Source organism: Crocodylus porosus, unplaced genomic scaffold (assembly GCF_001723895.1).
Source record: "Crocodylus porosus isolate Cpor-Errol unplaced genomic scaffold, CroPor_comp1, whole genome shotgun sequence".
NCBI classification, from domain to species: Eukaryota; Metazoa; Chordata; order Crocodylia; family Crocodylidae; genus Crocodylus; species Crocodylus porosus.
Window position 1 is genome coordinate 63,503,035 of NW_017728886.1, and position 16,145 is coordinate 63,519,179.

Here is a 16,145-nt window from a genome sequence, read left to right on the forward strand (position 1 = left end):
GGGCAGTGATGGGGGCCTTGGGGGGCAAGCAGGGGATGGGCAGGCACAGCAGGGATCAGAGGGCCATGGGGGGTGGGGCCAAGCATGGCAGCAATTGGGGGACTGGAGGGAGTGGGCGGGGCCAGCGGGGATCCCCCCATGGTCCCCTCCCCACTCCTCCAGCCTCTCCCCCACTTACTGGCACTGGTCCAGCTCCCTGCAGCTGGCACACTGCTTGCCCTGCACAGGCAGGCAGTGCGCTTTAGCACCAGGATGAGGGCCAGCCATAGAGACGCTCTGGCTGCTACTAGAGTGTCTCTGTGGAGGACCTAGCCTCCAGTTGCCTCAGGACATGGTCCGGGTCTGTGCCCTACCCTGCTTTTTTCCTCTGTGGTTTTTTTTGCCCCCTGGATATCCAGGGCTCTAATTTTTCCCCCATGCTGCAAATTTGCAGCACGGGGAATGTTTTCTCATTCCTTCATGTGCCTCTTGCAGCTTCTGAAAGGGCTTTGAGACACTGCAAGGTGCACATGAGTGTTCACCTGGATGCACCCTATAAGGTTTGTTCCAGCAGTGTTAGTGAATGGATTTAATATAGTAGCCTTTTTGATATTCACTGAGAATACTGGACTGTACAGTAGCTTTTAGTTAAATTAACTTAAAATAGTCAGTCATTAGTTAAATGAATGGAAAAGACAGTCTATAATCCTCATTCAAAAATATTACTATTTACAGATAACTTTTAGAAATAATCTTCTTTGACAGAAGATAATTTTGGGAGGGAAAAACTGTAATATGTGAATAAAAACGCAGCTGTAAAAGATAAGTCCTTTGTTTGCAGGTGTATGAATTATAATTAATGTTAGATCCTCTTGATTCTAGAATTGGATCATAGTAATATGGGAGACTGTATTTTTTGTCACACCTTTCTGCTTTTCTAATGAGAGCCAGAGGTTTTGTAAATGTATTGATACACAGTGATAACAGAAAAGAAACAATACAAACAATCAAACAGTTCCATATATCTGCCAATCCTAGAGCTGTCATTAGAGTCAAAGTACATCTGGTGAAGATGCAGACTCTACTTTGAGGCTCTTTTTCTTAGGCATCAGCAGTCTGGAGGTGGGGTGCATGAGATGGGCTGCTGGTATGCCCTTGTTCCATGACGGCCTCGTGGACCCTTCCTGGGGGACCAGTGGTGACACATAAAGGGTGCAGGAGGGTGCACATGCACCCCCTGAGAGCACTGGTGAACCCTCTGTCAGCCAGTGTTCCCAGGCAGGGGGGGTAGGCAAGAATGCTGGTACAACCCCTGAGAGCACCGACTGGGAAGTGTGCCAGGAAAAGCAGTCCCCCCATGGCCAATCCTGCTGACCCAAAAGTGCCAGTGGCATGCCCCTACCAGGTGCATGTTGGCAGGATCAGCTGCCACAGGGGGACCCTCCCCACAGTCAGCAAGATTGGCTGTGGGGGGAATCCCCCCAGTTCCTGAATTTCCAGTCGGGGGGCAAGTGCCCCCCAACTCAGGAGGCACCAGTTGCTCATGCAGGGGAGAGGGACAGGGACCCCTCTCAGGGAGGAGAAAGAGGGATGGGAGGGACAGAAAGGAAGGAGGGACCCCTTTGTTACGCTCAAGTCTCTGCTTTTGTATTCTCCTTCCCTCCTAATGATTTCATTTGTGGCTATCTCTGGTTGGTAGGCCTGTGCAAATAGGGAAGTATTCAATTCAGATTTGGATTTGCTGCATCCACACCATGGGGCAGGTGTCACACAGGTGCCAAGGGGGGAGGGCAATCCTTGCTGCCCCCCACTGCACGGGGGATGGCTCTGCCATGAGCCCTCAGAGGCTGTAATAGCTGCTGCTGCAGTCAGTGAAGGTGAGGCTTTTTAGTGCCAGGAGGCTGTGCTGGGCAAGGCAGCCATGGGGGCTTCTTCTGCAGCTCCACTGGTGGTGTCTTCCTCTACCCCGGTCGGGGGAGCCACGGGGCCTATGCCCTGCTGCCGCTTGCCCAGCTGGTGCGGGACTGGACATGTGATGCAAGTGCGACTTGCTCCAGGAGGCAGCAGGGCATAGCGTCTACTCCCAGTGCTGCCATGCCCACATCAGCTCTGGGAGTGGGGGCTCTGCCCTGCTGCCACTTGTCAGGCGGCACAGAAGTTACAGGATGTGGCTGCAGCAGCGCTGGGAGTGGGGGCTATGCCCTGCTGCTGGTTGCCCCCTTCTCCCTGGAGCGAGCTGCACCTGCATCCTGCCCCCCTGCCTGCCCTGGCTGGGCAAGCAGCAGCACTGCACTCCCCAAGTAACGCACCCCTCAACTCAGCTAGACAACTTGTCCCAGCCCCAATCCCTCCCTCCCCCACACCCTTTCCCCCCCCCAACCCCAACCAAAACAGACTTAAACTTTATATAGACCGAACAGACTGAAGCTTTATATAGCCCTACTGGATAGTTGTGTCTCTGTGGTCACACGTCCATGTAGCCTTCTGGGCCGTCTCCTAATTTGGTCTGTTTGGCCAAAAATGGGACTTAGGCCCCGCTGCTCTGAGGCCTCGTAGCTGGTGCTACTTGTCTCATGTTATGAGCAGTATAGTACATACTCCCTTGGTTCCCAGACTTTGTGTCCTTGTTGACCTTGTTTTGTTAGACAGTGTGGTACATGCCCCCTCAGTTCTCAGGTTGTGTCCATCCGTTGGCCTTGTCGTGCTAGACAGGCTGTCTGCCTCCAAGGCTATATGGAACTGTGTGTGTGAAACCCAGGCTCTTAGAAATCAATTAACCCTTGCTGCCCATCTTGAACCCTTACAATACATATATTATCTGTACCTATAAGCCAGTTCCCAAAAAAACAGACCTTTAAATGCCATTTCAAATCCAACAGTGAGGACCACACCTGTACTGCAATGCACAGGTGAGTTCTGCTACACAGGCCCTCTGCCCCCGTCTCCCTCCATTTCCCCCAACACACCAGGCCAGCTCTCGGAACCTAGCTCACAGGCAGCCCTTCAAACCCCCAAAATATTTTTTGAAATAAAATTAAAATTCATTATAGTAGATGTTTGATTTTTAATATATGATTTACTTTTTACCTATAATTTGTTAAGATGGTATCTTCCAAAAGACTTTGTGTGTATGGCTCCCAACAGCTCACCAGAACTTAAGTGGCCTGCCATCTGAAATAAGTGCCCACCTTTGGACCATAATAGTGCAATGAGATGATTACTTGGTTGTGGTTTGAGGTTTAGTGGCACATCCACAGGTCCAGCTTTGTTCCAGAACACTCCTTTATGATGCCAAAGCTAATCCACAGAGCATGATTTCCTATACCATGTTCTTCACCTTTAGCAGAACTCACTGCTGAACTGTCTGTTGGGCTATTGCCTGTGCCATTATGAAGATGGTCTACGGCTCCATTATGAAGAAAATAACAATGTTTTATTTACAGTGTTCTTTATAGGATATGAAACAATAGCAATGTTGAAGGCAAATTATTTTTCTCAAAGTAAAGTTCCATCTGTGTTGTTCATTGAAATCAGCATGTTATAATTTGGGCACACTGTATGGTCTACAGTCAAACACCAAATGCAAAAAAAATTGTCAAAGGATATTTCTTTCTGTTTCCATACTATAGGGACTCACAAAAAGCCCCTTAAATACAGTGCAACAAATCTGAATGCAAATATTTCATGTTTTTGCATAGTAAATATATCTGAACACTTTGTGTATTATTTAAGTAAATATATTACAAGTAATATATTACTGTATGATAATACTTTTATAACCCAATAATACTTACACATGTTGACTTTTACTTAGAGAAGAGAAATGGATCAACTTGCTATTTAAGTTTATATGACAGAAACATAACATTTGGCCAATTTTTACACCTGTCCTTTGCTTTTATTTTTCTTTTATTACTTTATTTTCAGGCTCTTACCTTTGCCTTATTCTAGTTGAGATTTATCATAGCTTTGGACAGCAGCTCCAGGAAGTGTTTAAAATGAAATGTTTCTAAGAAATCTAACTTTCATAAAATCAAATTTAAGTACAAGAGATACTAATTTAATCTTTTTTTCACCCTCTACAGCAATGGAGTTCCATGAAAACCTGCAAGCTATAGGAGCAAAGGAAGGTTTAAAGGAGAGAAAGCTTCAAAAATCAGTAGAGAGTTTTACCTGGAATATTACAATCTTGAAGGTAATGTCTCTTCACTTGTGCTGACAGTTTTAATTATGGAATACATACTTGGTCTTTTAACCAATTGCCATTGGTATTTCATTATAGGTCATAATGCTCCTCAAGTTCTTTTCTTTTAGAACTGTTATAGATGAAGTTCACATATCTAGAAAGTGTAGCAAGCTGTCAGTGTGAATTTAGGGGAAGTAGAATACATTTTTCCTTTGTAATGTCTTTCAGGACTTTTGTTTGATTTGTTTTCTGCCTCTGACATTTTCTCCTGAAAGCCTTTTAATGTTAGCAGGATCTACTGTAGTCTTGCATGTATGGATGGAAGAATGATTATTGATTTCTGTGGAATGATTAGGGCTCTGAGAAGACTATGCTACTATTCAAATTTGTTCAGTGATTTGAAAGAGAGCATCAGCATTAAGATTAATGCAGATGCACAGAAAACGGGAAATTGTTGCTCTCTTATAATCAGTGATGAATAGTGCTTAATGACAGATACAGAAATGTATTAATACTCATGATTTGAGTAATTGAGTATATTTGACTTGGAAATTCTCTCTTTTGGCAAGCACATTTTGCTTTCATTTTTACTGAACATGAAGCAGTGTAACAAAAAGTTTTCAGATGGAGGCCCTTATCCAATTAAAATGCAGAACAGTTTTCAGATTTGACATCTAGTCTCAGTACAGTAAAAATAAACCAGTTTGGTAGCTAGCACAGCTGTTTCCCTTAATCTGCTCCCCCAGTTCAATCCCTCCAGCCTCATTTTAAAATATTTTCCTATTTAAATTTAATAAAGATTCCCACCTCACACCCAATCAAGTATTTCATCCCTAAATCTGCTTTAATTACAAAAAGGTTTGTTGCTCTTCACTGCCTCGTACATATTTTAACCCTTTCTAGTCAGAGAAAATCATTTCTTTCCAGCTCCTGTCAAAGTAGAAATTCGTACCTGCATTCCTGTTAAACCCACGATAGCATGGGTCTGCAACCCCCAGCATGCATGCCAAACATGGCACACAAGGCCATTTTGCTCTGCATGCCATGGCCAGCCCCAGCTCTGGGTAGCTGCTGCCAGCGATGGAGCCCGGGCTGCTCCCAGCAGGGCTTGCAGCATCCCAGCTGCCTGCTGGGAGCAACCCAGGAGCCTGGCTAGCAGCAGCTACCCAGAGTCAGGGACGGCTGCAGCTGGGAGGCTGCAAACAGCTGCTCCAGGTTCCAGAGCCCCAGCATCAGCTCTACCAGTGCATGCACCCATGCCTCGGAGCAGGCAGTAGGGCAGGGGCCTTAGGCAGTGCAACTCTGGTCTCTCCTGTGCTCCCAGCCAGCATGGAGCTGATGCCAGGGCTGTGGAGCCTGGTGTAGCTGTTTGCAGCCTGCCCGCTGCAGCTGCCCAGAGCCCAGGCTGGCTAGAAACAGCTGCACCAGGCTCCGGAGCCCAGTCATCAGCTCTGTGCCTGGAGCAGGGGAGAGACCAGGTTTGTGCTGCCTCAGGCTCCACCCCCACTGCCCACTCTGAGGTGCATGGGCATGTGCTGGTACAGAGCTGATGCCGGGGCTTCGGATCCCGGAGCATCTGTTCGCAGCCTCCCAGCTGCAGCCAGCCCCAGCTCTGGGTAGCTGCTGCCAGCTGGGGAGCCTGTGCTGCTCCCAGCATGCAGTTGGGATGCTGCGAGCCCTCCTGGGAGCAGCCTGGGCTCCAGCAGCTACCCAGAGCCAGGGTAGCTGTTGACAGCCACAGAGCCTGAGCTGGGGGACAGGGCCTTTGAGCAGGCAGCACTCTGGCACCTTCCAAGGTAGGCATTGTGGTGTTTTTCAGCACTCCAGCCAAAAATATTGCCTACCCTGGATCTATAGAAAGGACATTAAATATAAAACTTCAGCCGTATCTGGCTTTTCATGCCTGTTTCAATGTTAGGCTTTGCTGTACTATGCTGTTCATTGTTTGTTAGTCATCTTTGAGCCACACTGTGCAAATAATCATAAAACTAAGCCTGACACTAGGCACAAACAAACTAACAAACAAGTTAGTTTTACAAGTGCATTAGAAGTAACAATTTCCAAAAGTAAAGTTGTAGGTTCTGTTTAAAGATATGAAGGGCAGGATTGCTCCTTCTGCTGCTGCATCTGATGGGTCCTGGGTACCCAGAGTGAAGTGGGGCATTCAGACATCATTTCCCGGCTTCCTGGTGCCATATAGTCATTTCAGGACAAGATCGAGGTCTGGCAGGATAGCGGTTTGCATTGTTCTTTACTGCACATTTCCACTCTAGGCATTAGATGTTTTGGATATCCAAACCTACTTTAATTATGCATGAAACAGCAGCAACTAAACTTCCATGTCTGAAGTTCCATTTGGGATGTAGGGAGTCTCTTGCAATATCTGAGTGGTAACATGACTTCTGTAGGAAATGTGCAAAAAGTCAGGGAACCAAAAGAACCATATAGTGCACCTGGCTGTTTATAGTACTGTATAGCCATGTCCTTAAAATTGTCCTGGTTATCAAACCACAGGTTTTCCTTTGGAAAGAAGGTCTTTAATGTTCAGTTTGTTTCTTCTCAGATGAAATTCTCTCCTGTGAGAAGAAACAACCTGTTCACAGTAGCTGCCTTACTAAACAGACCACTGAGCGTTTTAATTAACCTCTCATCTCGGGTGATATATGCCTAAAAGGTGGTGGGAGTTGTATCCATGGTAGCTTTATTTTGGCTGGCTAAAGCAGCAGTTACAAAGCAGTGATGACAGTATGGACTTCAGCATAGCTGTACAAGCCAAATATGTTCTCACAGTGCCTAAAAGACTTGTAGCATTCAAAGGAAAGTCTGAACCACCATGTCTGCAATGCTGTTGGTCTCCATGCTAGCTGGTTTAAAGGTAGGGGTGGTGGGCACTTGTAAGCTTTCTATCATGGGCTTCAACAGAAAAAAATTGTCTGCTAAGGAAATACTTGAGACCTTATAGGAGAAGAATCTAATCACATCTTACAAATGTCACAGTATAATTAGAAGAGAAATCCTGAAGCAGAAATAATATCAAAGCAAACTGGTACAGTATACTGGGAACTCTGATACTACTAACAGATGTTTGTCTGCTCACAAATTTGTGTTTTCCACAGCATTTCCAAATATAAACAGTTAATTGATTTGGGAACAGACCAATTTAGTGACTTTAATATTGTAAGTGAGCACTTCATTTGCTTTCATTTAAAGGAAGAGGAATCTTCAAGCTAGATTTGGGGTCTGCATCTGGGAAGAACTGACTGAGTTGAATCCCTGTGCAAGGAATACTATATATTCAGTCTAGTCAAGTGTGTTCTTCAAAATTACTCGCCACTTTTGACCATCTCAGCTTCAGTCCAGCCCTAAGGTATATGTTTCACATTCTGAACAACCAAGATCTGTTTTATCTTAGAAAGGGGTGAACTGAAGCCAAGATGGTCAGAAGTGATGAGTAATTTTGGAGGAACACTTGACTGGGCTGAATACCTAGTTTTCCTTGCACAGGGATTCAGCCCATTCAGTTCTTTCTAGTTGCAGACTCCATGTTAGTTGACATAGGTCCCCAAAATATTGATACCCCCACTCACAAACCTGCTGTTCTAGAATAGCAGAAGACTGCACTGTTTGTCTTAGCAGTGTTGGAGTATAGTTATACCCTGATAGTCCAGGAAATGTATGAGAGGCAAGCGTTTTCTGTGATATCTTTTATATTGGACCAAGTGTATGGTTGGGGGAACTGTTGGACAAATTTTCAGGCATCGGATGCTATTTCTCAGTTGGTGATTCTGTTGGTGGCCAGGATATCCCTGTGGGTTGCTTTAAATACAGTGGATACCACTTCACACTCCATGGCCATAGATTCTTGGCTCTCGCTTTCTAGGGTGTAGATTTTCAAGAGGTGCAACATCAATAGGACTTCCTTTCAAAAGGAAGCTTCAGGACCAGTCCAGGTCTAAGATTCCGTCTGCATTTACACACCTACCCTCAAATGAAAGCAAATTTACCAGTTATATTCTCGGCAGATATTTCTGACAGGAACAGAAGACTTCTTTATACATATAGATCGATTGATAGATCTATATAGATACGTCTCTGTGTGTGCGTGGATCTATCTATACACACTCATGGACACATCTGTCTATATATAGATCTAGCTATATATAAAGAAGTCTTCTGTTCCTGTTCTGCATACATATCTGTCCATCTACCTCAACTGTAGGAGCTACTGAGAAAGTCCCAGTGTTTTCATAAGAGGTTCTGTCACAGAACCTTCTTTGCAGCACCCATTAGCAGCTGGCAAAAGGGTGATTTTCCCTGCTGCTCAGGTCTTCAGTTGCATGACAGAAGGAACCATCCAGTGTATGCAAAGAAGTCCCATTCCCTTCCTCCCAGCATGGGTGACCCTCACGACTGACAATTCCCTACTGGGGGGGGCATATATTATCACCCTCAGATGAAAAGGCTATAGTCATCCAAGGAGGCAAAGCTTCATATTAAAATGCTGAAGCTTAAGGCAGTATGGAGAGCGTGTCACAATACCATTGCCACGTTTCACGTTAACAAAAAGATGCAAGGTCTTTGGTCATCCCAAGCCCTGGGGCATGCATAAGATGCATCTCTCAGTGGCACACTTCCAAAGCAGACAGCCTTAGCAGAGACATAGCCCTGTACCACATGTGGGAAATCCAGAACTTGGTCCTGCAGGTTATCTTTGCAAATGGGAGAGGGTCCAGCAATTGATTGGTTTGCCATAAATTCCAGCAAGTAATACAAGTCCTTCTGTATATGGTAGGGGGAAGGAGAGAGGAAATTTTTAGCACAGGGTCATTTTCCAGTGCAGTTCTCATCCCATGGGTAGGGAAAGTCCAATAAGCTCTGAACCTAGAACTCATCTCTCTCATGGAGCTGCTATCCAAGGCATGCCACTCCAGCCTTCCTGGTGGCTGTCTTCTTGGCAAGAAGAGTGGGAGAGATCCAAGCACTGGTAGCAAATCCTTTCCATATCGTTCTCTACCTATATAAGATATCTTTGGTCACTTGCTCCAAGTTTATATTTCAGATTATCACTGAATTCTATTTCTACTACATCTTCTCAGCCCACAAGAGAAGGCTGAGAGGGGATCTGGTGGCCATCTACAAGCTGGCCAAGGGGGACCAACAGGTTATGGGAGAGTCCCTGTTCCCCCCGAGCACTACTGGGAGTAATGAGGAATAACGGCCATAAGTTGACCAAGAGTAGATTCAGGCTAGATAACAGGAGGCACTACTTCACAGTCAGGGCAGCTAGGATCTGGAACCAACTTCCAAGGGAAGTGGTGCTCGTTCCTACCCTGGGGATCTTCAAAAGGAGGCTAGACAGCCACCTAGGAGGGGTCATTTGACCCCAGCATCCTTTCCTGATCCTCCCTGCAGGGGGTCAGACTTGGTGATCTGCTCAGGTCCCTTCCAACCCTACCTACTATGAAACTATGACATCTAAAAAAAATCTTGGACAAACAATACAAAAAGAAACCCCCCTGGCTACCCCCCCAACCCCATTGTCACATACCATCCCACACTAGAAGGTATAAGAAGGATCATCAGACAATTAGAGTGTATACTTGAAGACCAGACCTTGAGAGAAATCTTTCCCCCTCCCTCCCTTTTCTGTGCAAGGCTTTTCAACAACCTCCCAAACTCACCATCAGAAAGAAACTTGCTGCTGATCAACAAACACTAAGTGGAACAGCAGAAGCAAAACCAGTCAACACAGTTGCCACACCCCACAGTGAAACTATCAGAATCCATGGATCCTATTCATGCCTAACACTGATTCTGATATATCAGCCAATGCACTAAATGCCCTCATGGAAACTATGAGGGTGAAAGTAATTAACAGCTAAACCTCAGAATAAACTCTCTCAAAAAAAGGAAACACCCAGTCCCAGCAGGAGAGTGCTTTTTAATAGCACCATCACTCCATATTACCTCACAGTCCTTTTACTCAAGGGTTAACTGTACTGACTAGGAAAAACCATGAACAGTGGTTTTATGGCTCATTACAATTTACTTGCCTCCCTCTGCTAACTTCTGTGGACTTCACATATCATAATAATGCTTTCTCTCTTTGAACAGTCTTATTCTCATATTTAATTACTGCTCCTTACTTGGTTTCTAGCTACTTCTGCTAGCTTCTTTGCTCAAGGTTTACAGCCTCTTCCCCTGCTTTAAATGACCATTTTCATTTACCTAATGGATTTACACAAAAGTCATTGTTTTATCTGGTATTTAGCTTAGGCTGTAACTAACTTCTCTCCCAGTTTCACATTTGGTTCAATACAAGTAAAAAAAACCCCATGCTTCTCGCATGTTCCCTGGTCATCACAGCTACATCGTGCCACCAACACTACTATACTGGGACATGGCAGTTAAGAGGAAATGAGGCATGGAAAAGCAGACAGCCCTTTTATGCCCATAATACAAACTACAGGAAGAGGTGGGTTCATGCACACCATCTGGATCACGCTAAGGCAAAATAGTCTCAAGCTGAAAGGGCTTGAGACCCATTGTGCACACACCCAGTGAAATGTGCCTATGCTCAACACATCTTATATAAATCCTGTTTCTGGTAAGGAACTTCTCTTTTTCTTCTCTGATGTTTAAGAATATCTTAAGAGGAAATATTACATGTTTCTCAGCTGAGGGGTAAGCATATTCATCCCACTTGCTTGACAAACCCAAGTTCAATATGTTAAACAAAAAGAGAGTTAACAATATATAAAGCATCGGCTCTCCCACCCTCCTCTCAACTAAGAACTGGGGGAAAAAAGTTTCAGCTTATTATATTAGACTCCCAATTAATTTCTCCATTTATTTTAAGGAAAAGGTGGTCTAGTCCAGTGGTCTCCAAACTTTTTTGATCACACACCCCTATCAGTAAAAAATTTGAGCATGCACCCCCAATATATGTATATTTTTATAAATAGACATATAAATAGAAGTTCTAATATATTCTTCCCGTACCCCAGTGGATTGTCTTGCGTACTCCCTGTGGTGCACGCACCCCACTTTGGAGACTACTGGTCTAGTCTATGGGAATGAAAACCTCAGAGCCCTAAAATAAAAATCAGTCTGGTAAGGAAGAATTTTAAAAGCACATAAGGAAGGAATTAGAAATAATAAAAATTGCTGGGTTTTTCTAATGGGTTTTCCCTGCAGTTCTTCCTGGCTATTTAAAATCAGCTTGTTTCTCAGAAACCATAATCTTTTATAATTAAACAAAGTCATGTTGGTTGGAAGACAACTGGAGGCTAAAACCCTTGAGAGTCAGTCTCTGGTCCTTCACAGTGAAAGCCTAGGAACATATCATTAAGCTGATACATTTTCTAAACAAATCAAGGCTGCATTTCACCCTCAAGTCATAGATATTGATCTTTTTTTAATTGAGACAACTGGACTACAGTTGATGTAATGGAAAATTTGATAAAATAGGAAAAATATGTTTGACAATATTTCTATTAAAAAGTTCCCATAGAAGCAGTTGAGCCTATTAATTGCATGCATGTTAAAACCACCATTCCCAAAGCTTTACTTCCTTTCTAATTTGTAAACAGTGCTTAAATTCATCCTTGGTGTAATATAATTGATCTCAATAGAAGTTAATGCTTGTGCCACACGCTCTTTATTGCACATTTTGGCAACTTTAAAGTTAACTACTATAAACAAAGTTTCCAATCTGAAAGTCCCAATAGTTGATTCTTGAATCCATTCTGTTGGATTAAGTTTTCTCCATCTGCACAGCTGACTTGCCACATTTATATTAATGATTTTTTATTATTCAGACTGTAGTAGTGCTTATATTTTCCAAACAATTACTAAAAGTCTTGATCTAAAGAGCTGCAATCCATGATGACAAAATAACAGCTGAAGGGTGTTAAGACCGTGTTCGCACAGACTGGCTTCTACAAACCTCCTGTGGCTGTGATTTATTGTCACACTGGACACAGATCTTCCTGATATTCTTGAAGCAATCTGGGATAGTGAAAGACACATGGGGCAACATTGTGGAGACTCAGAGTATACAGCTACCTGAAGAAGTGTCTCCTGTCCAGAGGAAGAGGAGGAGGAGCCTGGTAGCTTCCTCTAGAATTTGCCACTGCTGCTGCACTGAAGTAGTGAGGGACCAAGGACACGTGGCAAAGATTTACCATGGAATACAGGGAGAAAAGAACCCAAGAGCAGCTGTTACTCTGTTTATGTATTTAAATATCTCATCTTTGTACTGGGGAAAAAATAAGGTTCCTTGTATAAATGAGACATTTTTGCACTATGTGTTGAAGGCATTCAAGCTATGTATGGTAAAAATTAGTGCAAGTTTGTCAGAGGCTGATTTAGGAATTCCAGAACTTTTCCAATAGACCCTGGCTTAACGGACAGATTGTCTAGGGGGTTCCCTACCTTTTCAAGCACAGATCATCCTCCTCATAGCTAAAATTCAGAAGTTATAGAGGAGGGCCTTGAGGCTAACAAGTTTGAGAACCACTGTTTTAAACCCTTGTTTGGGGATCATAACTTTGAATTTCAGCATTTTTACAATTAGGGGCTGGTTCTTTGTGGTGCCGAGTCTTGACTCCCTGTTATTTCAGTGGGACTGAAGGGCAGGCAGCTCTCCCACTTTGAGTAAGTGCTGTAACCACTCAGCTGCATTCCCACCATAGTTTTGGATTTCTGAAAACTACATTTTCATGACATTTTTTCCTCAGTCATCAGTTACTGAACATGCTCAGTCTGTATACACACACTTATGTACACATAGTGCAGAGGTATCAGAATTTCAGTAAGTGCCAAAAATGCCACTAAAGCAGCCAGAAACCTACCAGTTAGATGCACAAAGGAGAATTAATAGAATCCTACCCAGCCCATTGACAAGAGGAAAAGGAAGAACATTCACCAGAAAGAGATAGGTATGCATTTAACCACCATTAAAAACTTGAGATAAATTATATTGTATGGAGATGGCAGTACCATCCCTATTGTGGGTGAGAAAAATTGTTGTGCATTAGCATATATATCAGTGAGTCCTAGGTGTTAGCCAGCCAATCCAGTGGCCCAGCACTGTCCCCTGACAAACAGAAAATAACAAATAAAGGCACTGCACTGGATTGTAGCATTTTGTCTGGGGTATTTTTGCATGTGCCCAAATATGGCCAAAGGTGAAATCTTATTTCTACTTAGGATAAGAAAAATTCAAAATGTAGCACAAAAACTCACTGCATCAGCTCTTCAATTTTCCTTTTGTCAAGTTACATCAAATATACAATAGTAAAGATAACAGTTGCATTGTACTGTGAAATCTGTGACAAAAATATGATTAAGTACTAGGGCTGTGTGAAGCTTTGGTCCTTGATTTGAGTCAGTGGATATTCGGCCCAATTTGGGCCAAATCTCCAAATCTGATTCGAATCAAAGAAGCCTTTAATCTCTCCAAATCGAATCGGAACCCTCCGAATCAATTCAGAGATTCGGACATAGACGTCTTTAAATGTTTTTTCTACATACCGCTAGGTAGCAGGGGCTCGTAAATGCTGCGATGCTAGGGCACATGAAGTGTCCCACAGAAGCATGGGGGGCTCCCCAGTGCTCTTGGCAGCAGACCTGGATGTGGACCAGAAGCACTTCCAGTCCACTTTTGGGTCTGCTGGGGAGCTCAGCTCAGTGCCTGGTGCCTCCTGGGTTTTGGGGGGGCGGGGGTGGGGAAGGCACCCAGAGTCCCCCCATGGCCAATCGCCGAGCCAGGGGGCACAGCAGGGGCCCCCAGCACACTCCCCAGCAGACACAGAAGTGGACTGATCCACTTCTGGGTTCTCTGCCACGCACGTGGAGGGCCCCCCTGCACTCCTGTGGGACACTATCCACCCCAGCATCGCAGCGATCACAAGCCATGCCTGCTACCTCAAGGTATGTAGAAAAAACTTTTAAAGCTATATCTATGTCTGAATCACTGATTTGCCAAATCAGCATCGAATCTGAATAGAATAGGGACCTGCTTTGCACACCCCTATTAAGTACCCATTATATAGTAAAGAAAATGTAGAAATATTGAAACAGTCTGCTTGTTCTTGGGTCACAGTGAATCAAAGTCTTTAATCTAGTTTTCCAGAGTTGGGGTGAAAAAGAGCATTTCCCCTTTTTAAAATTATTTTTACAAACTCCAGACATCAAACAGTGGTGCACCTCTTACTTGAAATCATCAAAGCAAACTAATGCTTTCCATGCTGCTGAACTTGCTTTTCCAAAATACGATTCAGGTCAATGAGAATATAAATACCTAAAAGAAATGTAATTGGCTCTGCATATTAACTCGCATCCTGCTGTGGATTTTGCTTATCTTGTTTAAACAGTTTATGAATGATAATCAGTGTTGTTGTGTGGTATATTTAAAGAGTCAGCATATGGCTGCCTAACACAATGATTCTCAACCCGCACGATGCAGTACACTGAGGTGTTGTGAGAATCCTTTAAAGGTGCGCCTGATATTAGGTGTACAAACACCTACATGTGATTCATAAGACAAACCCAGATATTTCAAACAGGAAGCTATAGTGTTAAAAACAGTCTGACCCGTTGTCATCTGCCTGAGCTTTTTGCAACAATTACAACAAAAAAACCTCTGCTAATTTATGTAGTCAAGAAATGAGTGAAAGTTAAGCTAGCATTTACAGAAAGGTGTCTTGTGTCTAAAAAGGTTGAAAACCCCTGGCCTAACATAACTGTCCTGTACTGAATTCATTTGATAAAGCATGAGCGAGTGTTAAACACAAAGTAGACATCAGTGAATTTTTTTGACTACTACCATCTTGTTGGTTCTAAGTATGCCTTTGTTATGTGGACCGTTTTTGAGTGGAGACTAGGATCAGAGCTCAGTTTACTTAAATTATGACCTAACCCAGATTTGGATCTTCAAAAGAAAAAGTCTGGTAAAACTAATGCCATAGACCCTACACTGCCTTTTAGATTTGGTTTTGGAACTGCTCCAGGAATTTGTAGTCTCTCAGAGGTAGATTCCTGTTGGGATAGAAAAGCTGCTTTGTTTCCTCATTTTCCTCCATCTTACATTGAATATGGTAGACCTGCTTCATTTTTTTAGGTTTGCATATATAAGAATAAGTTTCATGTGGGAAGCTATAGTGTTAAAAACAATCTGACCTGCTGTGGTCTCCCTGAGCTTTTTGCAACAACAACAAAAAAGGCTCTGCTATTTTATGCAGTCAAGAAATGAGCGAAAGTTAAGCTAGCATATACAGAATAGTGTCTTGTATACTTTTCTGTAAAATATCATTCCATGAGCTTTAGTTAAAGTGCCCCCACCACCATTTGAAATGCAGGGACTCTGAGACATGGGACACTGTGGGTGCTTTAAGTATGTATTATATATTGGCCTTGAATCATAGATTTAGAGTATGGTGTATATCTCTCTCTCCAAGTAGAATGAATGGCCCAGTGTCAGTGTATTTATGTTCCTACTTGCATGTAGTAGTAATTTGTTTTGTTAATCAGAAGCATATAGTGCATTAAGAAACTGAGGACTTCTCAGTCTCATTCGGGTGCCTGTAAATATGTGCAGAGGCTGCTCCAATGCACTGTAATAACAGCATGTCGGAGCAGACTCGATTAATCGAATCGGTTGGAGCATGCTAGCTAGCACACTCCAGCAGCCTCCACGTGTTGTATGTCAGCATCCCTGTGCTTCAGAATGGTGGTGGGGGCACTTAAAGCTCATTGGATGAACTTTAGTTAAAGTGTCCCTGCCACCATTTTGAAATGTGGGGATGCTCAGACATGGGACACAGTGGGTGCTTTAAGTAGAGCAACTCTTGGAGCCGCTTTCATTAAAGTGGCCCCCAAAGCACACGTAAAAATATGCATCCCATCCCAAAGTATTTGGTTTATTTATTTTTAACATGGGGAAACAATGTTTTTTTCTTAGCCTTGTTCTCAGAAA

General features: G+C 43.5%; 1 protein-coding gene across 2 annotated transcripts in view; it reads left to right on the top strand.

Moving 5' to 3' along the window:
- The window catches only part of PLCL2 (phospholipase C like 2), a 183,728-nt gene that overhangs the window by 164,839 nt on the left and 2,744 nt on the right, over nucleotides 1–16,145 (top strand). For both annotated transcript variants that reach the window (XM_019535697.1, XM_019535705.1), the window contains exon 5: nucleotides 4,065–4,174. In XM_019535697.1, the coding sequence (XP_019391242.1) occupies nucleotides 4,065–4,174 (110 nt within the window). The remainder of the gene's footprint in view (nucleotides 1–4,064; nucleotides 4,175–16,145) is intronic.